We start from the raw sequence: 8,968 nt of genomic DNA on the forward strand, positions 1-8,968 counted from the left end.
CTTGTGTTTGTATTGAACAACTACCAAATAAAAAGTAGTGAAATCAAAACAAACTTGTAGATTAAGGTTTTAACTTACAATCAATATGCGTACTCACAAGAAGTCCGTGAACCTGATTTTCGTAAGTGAACTTGGGTGATTCCAAAGATCAATTTCCAAGTTAAGAAAACCCTAATAATTCTACAACAAGAACAACTAGATAAATCTAGAGATATCTTGTTTAAAACTTCTTAATGATTTTTACGAGATACCTTAATCGAAGTTTTCTTTCTAGCTTCCGATTTCGACTAACAAGTGTTGGTATACGATTGGAACTGAAATCTATCAAAACCTAGGGTTTATGATCAACAACTCTTGAATGGTCTTATATTAGAAGAGAAGACTTTAGAATAGACAAGAGGTGAAAAACCTAGATTACAAGTTGTATAATTAATCACAAAGATTAAATCCAACTCGGCTTTGTGATCCCCAGTACAAAGACTTTAATCCCACTCTTGTTCACGAAGAACAGAAGAAATGGAAAACAACCTTATGAGCTTACACCAATTTTCCAAAGGGGATGAAAAATGTGTAGCGCTCATGAACCCTTTATTTATAGTGAAAGGTAGCATGAAAGTTAAGCATAACTATTTTCCTTTTGCAAGACTCTCCTAATTTTGGGAGTCTTTCCTAAGTTACAACTCTTGCCAAAATAATTAAATAAATAATTAATTAGAAAATATTGTATTTATGTGAATAAATCACATTTTAACTTAGGCAGGAATTAAAATCCTAATTTTGGGAGTCTTTCCTAAGTTACAACTCTTGCCAAAATAATTAAATAAATAATTAATTAGCAAATATTGTATTTTCCTTTTTCAAGACTCTCCTAATTTTGGGAGTCTTTCCTAAGTCAAAACTCTTGCCAAAATAATTAGATTAATAATTAATTAGCAAATATTGTGTTTATGTGAATAAATCACATTTTATCTTAGGCAGGAATTAAAAGTTATCACAAACACTTTAGTATGGTAATCAAATATGTTTGGATTAATAGTCATCTTACCCAGATAAGGAAACGTCACCAATTTGACTAAAAAAGACTTCTAGTCACGTAATTGGGCCCAAGTCAGTGAACCGTTGCAAACAGTTCATAGATTGTTTCCTACTAACGAACTGTAACAGTTTCAGCAATACTTAAAACTGTTACTTTAATAAATCACTCATAACTTCATCGTTATAACTCAGAATTGAGTGATTCTTGGCTCGTTGAATTTGTAAGCTCATTCACTATAATATGAGAACCTTTCCAGAGATAAAGGTTATTGTCACAAGAGTCGTGTCTCAAATAACCTAGAGTATATATACATAAATGTACATTAACCGTCATTGGAATTGTTCCATAGAGTGAGCAATTGTTTCGATAGATTAGAAAGGTAGAAGTGAACAAGAATCCAAATGAAATCAATCACCACATACCTTTTTTGATGAAGTCCTTGTTGATGTCTTCTTGTACTCTTCAATGTTCATCCTTCAAGAATAACTCTTCTTAGAACTAATCTAGTCCGAAAATATCTTTAGTATACTAAATCAAGAATGCGTTTTGGCAACTAAATTTGACAACTAGCTTGACATACCAATGCTAGTGGGTTCAACCAAGCAATGCTCTAACAGCTTGGTAGACAATTGATGTGGAAGATCAGAGACTCATAACAGGTAGGCAACAACAAGAACTCAAACCTGACATCATTGATATAGGTGAAAACACTTAAACACATGATGCTAAGAAGGGACACTCAGTCTTCTGTGTAGGTTTTCAACCACTGAAATGGAATTTCAGCTAACAACCTTAATTTTGTAAACGAAGGAAAAAAAATATCGGACAACAAAAAAGTTGTCGTTTTCGTGGGTCTTTTTCACCAAACAGCATTCTGACAGTCATCTAGCTAGTGTTAGGCTAAGTCTTATAGGTGCTAATCTAGCAGCTTGATTAGCAATCAACGTCAGCTAGGGAAACCTCCTAATTCCTATGGGAGTGCTAATCTAGCAGCTAGTCCACGTCATCTGGGACCACTGTCCAGCGTTGTTTGATTCAGCGCCAGCGCTTTAAATCTCAGCCGTTAGATCAAAATATTAATCTCCCAGCGCTGAACCGTTCAGCGTAAAGGTCACTTTTTGAGCGTTGAATCATTCAGCGTTTCAATCTCGCTGCTAGTTCAACTGCGAGCACATGCTATGAGAGAGAACTAGTTAGGCCACACTATTTTTTTTTGAATTGCAACACTTAACTGCTAATCTAACACTTAAACCACGGTTTCCCCCATATAGGCTATACTACTCGGTTTTGTAGAAATTACCGTTTAATCCAATTTTTCATGACCCAGTTAATGGCTAGTCCATCCATGAAAAACATTTACTCGTTAGTCCAAAAACATGTTTTTGGACTAGATTATTTACTCGCTAGTCCAAAAACTTTGTAAAAGTTATAAAATGTATTTTCTAAATACCTAAAACACCCTTACAGATCTAATTAGTATCAATATGGTCATACTACATATCAATATGTACTATATTAATAGTAAAAAAGAATATGTTACTCGTAAATTAAGTAACTACTCTACTATACTAGTAGTAACATGTGTACTAGTAGACTAGTTTACTAGTAGTAACTAGTACTATACTAGTAGTACTAATAGTAACTAATATTATACTAGTAACTAGTATTATACTAGTAACATATTAATATATAATATCAATATATAACATACTAATATGACACTACATATTAATATGTAGTGTCAATATATAACATACTACATATTAGTATGTAGTATCAATATTAATATGTAATATCAATATATAACATACTACATATTAATATATAGTGTTAATATATAACATACTACATATTAATATGTAGTATCAGTATGTAACATACTGCTACTAGTAACATATGTTACTACATACTACATTTGTTCTCTATATGTTATTACATATTTTACTACATATTCATACTAGTATACTACTAGTTACTAGTTACTACATATTACATATGTTATTAGTTACATATGTATACTAGTTACATATGTTAGTACATATTAGTATACTACTAGTTACTAGTATACTAGTAAACTAGTATTAATACTAGTATATATGTTACTAATAACATACATAGTATATTATATATTAGGATTAGTAGAGTAATTTTACTCTTTTCAAATCTTTTTTGGACTGGGGAGTAAATGTTGTTTCCCGTTGGACTAGCCACTAATCCGAATCGGATTTAGTGGACTAAACAGGAAATCTCTCCTTTTGCCCATGAGTCCATGACCCACTCATGAGTCATGATGGTCCAAACTCCAAACCCATTTATTTGAGGGAGATATTTGTCCAGAAATTACTATGCCGAGGAGGGGATATCATTAAACGGCCGAACTCTCTTGGCGTTTTCCATAAATAAACTTACTGATAGAAGAAGTACCCTCCCTCTATCATTTTCCTTTGGATTTGGATATTGAGAAATAGAGGAAGAAAAAAACAAGTGAAAATGGAGAAATTAGGTCTATTGAGATTGATATATCGATCATCATCATCGGCTTGCGCTAGATCTACTCGATTCTCACCTGCTATTAATAATAATCAACAACATCTCTGTAATAGCTTCTTCCGTCAATACACTACTCCTTCATATCTCAAAAGGACATTCTTCTCTCTTACGCCTGGTTCCGTATCAAGCTGCTCCAAACATATCACTTCTGGTTTGTTCTTTACTCTTTTCATTTTGTATTTTCTTTTAGCTCAATTATGAAATCTTGATTAATGTGTTTCTGATTTGAAAATTCGATTAGGGTTTTAATGATTGCGCTATTAATTTCCATGTTGTTATTACGTTGGATTTTGGATTGAATTGTATGAAGTTAGAAAGCAAACACAGTAGTATTTCAATGTTGTTGAGGAGCTGAACCTAATATGTTCTCAGCATGCAGCAAAATCAGATAGACAAGAAAAAACTATTCAATCCTCCACGTCTGTGTAAGTAAGTCTTCTGTAACTGCACATCAACAAATCACGTCCATCTAGCTAAATGTCTGATAGGAGACTTGGAAGAAATATATATACACAATGGCCACTCAGATCTTTAGTCCATACTCTATAATATCTTTGTTGGGGGAAGTTTTTACTTAAAATAAAATAGCTTAGGTACTTTACATCTATTCTGCCCTGTATCGGTGTCTGGCTGGAGGTTTTTTGCTTGTGGATTTTGGTAGCAAAATATTCCTAGCACTGGGGAAATGCTTGATTGCAGCTGGAGGAATTATCCGTTTGTGGAGTGAATTTCAATAAATCATCACACTGTGGCATGCCTAGTTTTCTTTCCAAGGTCTTCCCCACACATCTAACTACAGCTTGCAAGTTGCAATGGTTGTGAAATGAGCATGTATCTGTAAATCTTCAACCCATCAACGAATATTTTATTAGTCCAGTTACAGTCAACTGATGAACCTAGTTTGTTGGATCAAAATGTTGTCGCTAGCTAACTACAACAACTGATATTATTCCTAGGATCCCTAACAAGAGAAGTTTGTATCACTGCCCGCAGTGAAACACATTTTGTACATATAAGAGCTTAAAGCCAAGTATCATTCAATGAAAAAAAAAAATCTATTCCTGTCGTTTTACTTCAAAAGTTAGGCTTTAGCCTTATGGACTTCGTCATGTGTTTTCTAAGGTTGGTGTCTGCCAACCCCATGATTAATACCTTAACCTCATAAACCAAAGAACCAAAACTGGTCGGCAAGATTTATAGTTCTTATGTTTGCCTCAGAAATTGAAGATGCATGAGAAACTAATGCATCCTTTTCGAGTTTACATTGCGTCCATGTTGCAAGTTTCTCTCTCATTCTCTGCATCTTCCTGTCACAAGTTTGTCAGGCTTTAGTTTACATTGAGTCCATCTTGCAAGTTTTTCTCTCATTCTCTGCATCTTCCTGTCACAAGTTTGTCAGGCTTTTCTACTGCAATAATGGATAGCTCTACACTACAGTTTAACTTTAACAGCTGTAAGTTTTAAACGTACATATTGATGATAAGGTCAGAAGTCAGTGATCATGTGCGAGACTAATTCATTTTACAGACTAAGTTCTGCATCTTACAGATTCTGTTCATTTTGTATAAGTCTATAGTTAATAACCTAATTCATTAATCATTGATCAATAGTACTGAATTATTTGAGGAAACAGTTAAAAAAATGCATTTATTCATCATTGAATCTGAACTAAAAAAACATATTTTTTTGAATCAACAGCTCATAAAATTCACTCAGATCATAAATTAGAAAGCTTCTGCAAAACATAGACAATATCATTCCGAATTGCTCATCTTCCTCGTCGTCTTGTTACAGAACCAGGAATTAAACTTGTGGATCTGCAACACGTAGACACACAAACAATAAGTTCCAGTACAATTATATACTTCTAAAAATTCAAGTCATTTAGGTCGGAAATACTAAACACTCAAATGGCATGCATAGTTTACCTGGAGCTTAAATCTGCATCAAGCCTGGCTTTGAATACCCATATGGACTATCTTGCAAACTAGTTATGTCATTTCAAAGTGAGGTGGCGTTCTCATTGGTTGAACCTACACGGAAATAGAAAGCATTCATCATTTTAAATTTGAAACTATGTGATCTGAAATTGTTTTCTGTTTGCGTATTAACAATGCTGAAACAGTCTACCAATGGCAGCAAGTATTATTTTGTCTATCTATCTCTCCTCCCCTTTTTTTGGAGTGACCATGGATTAACCAATGTATAATGATGCTAAAGCAACAAACACACAATCTGTTATGATCATTTAGACTTATTCAAATTATATTAAAATTATCCAATTATGTTTCCTTGTCTATAAGTTCTAAATTTTCTCTGGATGTGCTCATTTTCTATTATGCAAACACCAGAGCGTGGGTCTACTTTCACTGCCAGCCTTGGAAGTAGGAGGTCATTTAGCGATGATGTTTCACACTTGCCTACCATATCAGACCCTGACGTTCAAAAGGCCTTCAAAGAATTGATGGCTTTGAACTGGGATGAAATTCCAAGTGGTGTCCAGGATGATGTCAAGAAAGCGTTATCAAAAAACACTGAGGATAAGACTGGCAAGGAGGTACTGGAAAATGTTTTTCGTGCAGCTATTGCTGTTGAGGAGTTCAGTGGTATGCTTATACAACTGAGGATGGGAATTGATGACACTCTTGGACTGAGTGGAGAGGTATTCACTAAGTGCACAAATCAGAACCAGATCGACACATTTCTCTCTGCATTATTGTGACCTAATGGTGTGTCTTTACGTTGTAGAACTCGCGACCCCTGCCTGGGGAGCTTAAAGATGCGCTTCGTGTTGTATATCAACGTTACACAGCATACTTGGATTCATTTAGCCCGAGTGAGACCTATCTGCGGAAGAAAGTTGAGACGGAGTTGGGAACAAGGATGATACACTTAAAGATGAGGTGTGGTGGCCTTAATTCCGAGTGGGGAAAGGTACAGATTCTTCCATGGCCATTGCATATTTTTCTGTATAATATTTATTATTAGCTTGTCAAACACAGGTGTTTTATATGTCGCTCTTATATAAGTATATAATATAATTATACATCGACATGAGTAGATTGTTCAACAATTGGTTACTTGTTACAGGTTACTGTCATTGGGACCTCCGGACTTTCTGGTTCCTATATTGAGCAGCGAGCATAATTTCAGAGAGTTCGTAGCTGTAAGCTTTATTGTCTGAGGAAACATGATTTCAGATGTTTGATAGTTAGATTGGTGTGTTGTCTAACCAGCCTCTACCATCTTCATTATGGTAGTTTTGCAAGAAAATAAAAAGGTCTTCCTTATTCAATGGCAAGAATGCAAACAATGATTTCTTTTTCCCCTCCCTTTCTCTTCTTTCATTTAGTTTGAACTTTCTTAATTCTGTGGCCCTCCAATTGATGCCAAGTAGTAACTGTGTCTATGTTTTTACAAAGTTTAATGCTTCTAGTAGCTGCGAATATTGTAAGTTATTAGGTTAACTATCGATCCAGAAGCTATATCTATTTTGTGCCTATAAATAAAGGCTAAATTCCAACTCAAAGGAATTTCTACTTTTCTAGTCATTTTCCTCAATACTCACCTGCTTAGAAACTCTGTAGAAACTCTTTTTTGACTTTAGCAAGGGGTGTCTTGCAAGTACCCCACCCCTCTAAATCAATCTCACTTTTGGTGGGGTAAATCAACCATCAGGGTTAACTAGTGAGGTCAGCGGATCGAGTCTCATGAAATACTCCTCTGTACTAATACTCCTCTCAACTAGAGAGGTCAGCGGATCGAGTCTCCGCTCATGAGTTTGGAGATCTCATGAAATACTCCTCTTATTTAAATCTAGTTTAATTTAAATTATTAACTAGGTATCACCTCGGCCGAGGCTCAACCTTTCCGATCCGCTGGTTTTTAGGATTACATCACTATTACAGGAGAATTGTTGATTTTCTATTATGGCTCGTTTCTTTGCTTATTAGAGAAGAAGAAACCTGAACCTGATAGTCAAGGAGTTTCATATCAAACCCGTGGTTACTTTCACCCCAATATAAATTGCGGGTTCTTACATTTTTTTTCCCTCTTCTTCCATCAACCTAAGAAAGCTAGAATAATGACATTGGGGTTAGCAATAGGATCAAATTAACATCTTGCAGTTGGTTTCATACGAAAAGCTAAGAAAGTTGCAACACACTATGAATCGCTAAATACCCAGGAGAAATTTCATATTAGCACCATTTGGTCATTGATAGATACGGTTCTGCTATGGACTACTGTACCTACACACAGGGATACCATAGAGATCATGTTGAGCTAAAAAATTTCATAGTTGACACTTGACAAAAACCGGTCGTTTCCATCTATTTCCTTTCTTCTATGGAGCAGGTGACGACCTGTGCTTAAAGCACAATCACACTCTTAGTTGATATCTTAGACATTAAACACATTCAGAATTCCATTAAAATAAAATGATCTACACAACTAATAATTCTCTTACCATAATTTCACAATTAACACTTTCCACTGAGTTCGAGATTCATACAATTTAAAGATCTAGAAAAAACCAATGACTTCGTGATATATTAGTACTAAACACTGAACTTTTTTGGCTAAACAAACCTAAGTACAGTCTACATATGATGAACTCACAGTTTATGTGAACAAACCTTGAGTGGGACTCGATAGGTTTGTCCTACAGACTACATATCCATGTTCAAGAACACGCATTTATGTAGTTAATTTCGTACAGTTTCTTCTTTTTAATTTCTCATAATTAGGAAGTGGAAGCAGCATTATAGTAATGTTACCTAAATAGCTTCGTGGAGTCTCTGACTAAATTCCTGATTTTGTCTTGTTTTGAATTGGAGTAAGAGTGGCATAACTTTTGGCAAGAGAAAAATATAGCATGTGCATGGGTATATCGTTAACTCACCTCTTCTATTCAAAAAAGAGGTAAGTTAAATTTTATTAATAAAAAAAATTTCACTACATGACGGCTGTACAGATCATACTAAACAATATCAAACACAATATGCTATGCGGCATCAGATCAACACCATAATAAGTTACATATTACTGCCAGATTGCTGACAAAGTGCATTGTCTAATCTATCGCTGCTAGGGAGACCCCGGCTCTTTACACCACCCTTTTATACCCCTATGTGTTATTTTTATCAACCACATATTTCTTCTTCACCCTATCCCACCGGGAAAAAATTGGGGGTCCGTCTTAAAAATGAGCCAATCGAAATTTGACTCGTAGGTGTGTAAAATTTTGGTGTCAAATTTTTGGGGTCTCCCTAGCATTTTCGATGGAGCAAGGACAGTTGCATGCTACTGCCAGATTGCTGACGAAGTGCATTGCCTAGTCTATGGAGCAAGGACACTAAAGTGAGTCACAATGGGAATGCT

General features: G+C 35.0%; 1 protein-coding gene across 1 annotated transcript; it reads left to right on the forward strand.

Moving 5' to 3' along the window:
- The first annotated feature begins 3,420 nt into the window (after positions 1 to 3,420).
- Positions 3,421 to 7,110, forward strand: LOC113298285 (succinate dehydrogenase subunit 5, mitochondrial-like). The gene is made up of 4 exons (XM_026546986.1): positions 3,421 to 3,737; positions 5,938 to 6,248; positions 6,335 to 6,520; positions 6,677 to 7,110. Exons 1-4 carry the CDS (start codon positions 3,527 to 3,529, stop codon positions 6,731 to 6,733), a joined length of 765 nt encoding a protein of 254 aa, XP_026402771.1. The 5' UTR covers positions 3,421 to 3,526; the 3' UTR covers positions 6,734 to 7,110.
- The last annotated feature ends 1,858 nt before the right edge of the window (positions 7,111 to 8,968 follow it).

Source organism: Papaver somniferum, chromosome 7 (assembly GCF_003573695.1).
Source record: "Papaver somniferum cultivar HN1 chromosome 7, ASM357369v1, whole genome shotgun sequence".
NCBI classification, from domain to species: domain Eukaryota; kingdom Viridiplantae; phylum Streptophyta; class Magnoliopsida; order Ranunculales; family Papaveraceae; genus Papaver; species Papaver somniferum.

What these genes read in the sequence shown, in the direction of transcription:
- LOC113298285 (XM_026546986.1), top strand. Translation starts at nt 3,527, where the DNA reads ATGGAGAAATTAGGTCTATTGAGATTGATATATCGATCATCATCATCG. An exon ending in CTCCAAACATATCACTTCTG is followed by an intron (nt 3,738 to 5,937) that starts GTTTGTTCTTTA and finishes TGCAAACACCAG; the next exon opens with AGCGTGGGTCTACTTTCACT. An exon ending in CTCTTGGACTGAGTGGAGAG is followed by an intron (nt 6,249 to 6,334) that starts GTATTCACTAAG and finishes TTTACGTTGTAG; the next exon opens with AACTCGCGACCCCTGCCTGG.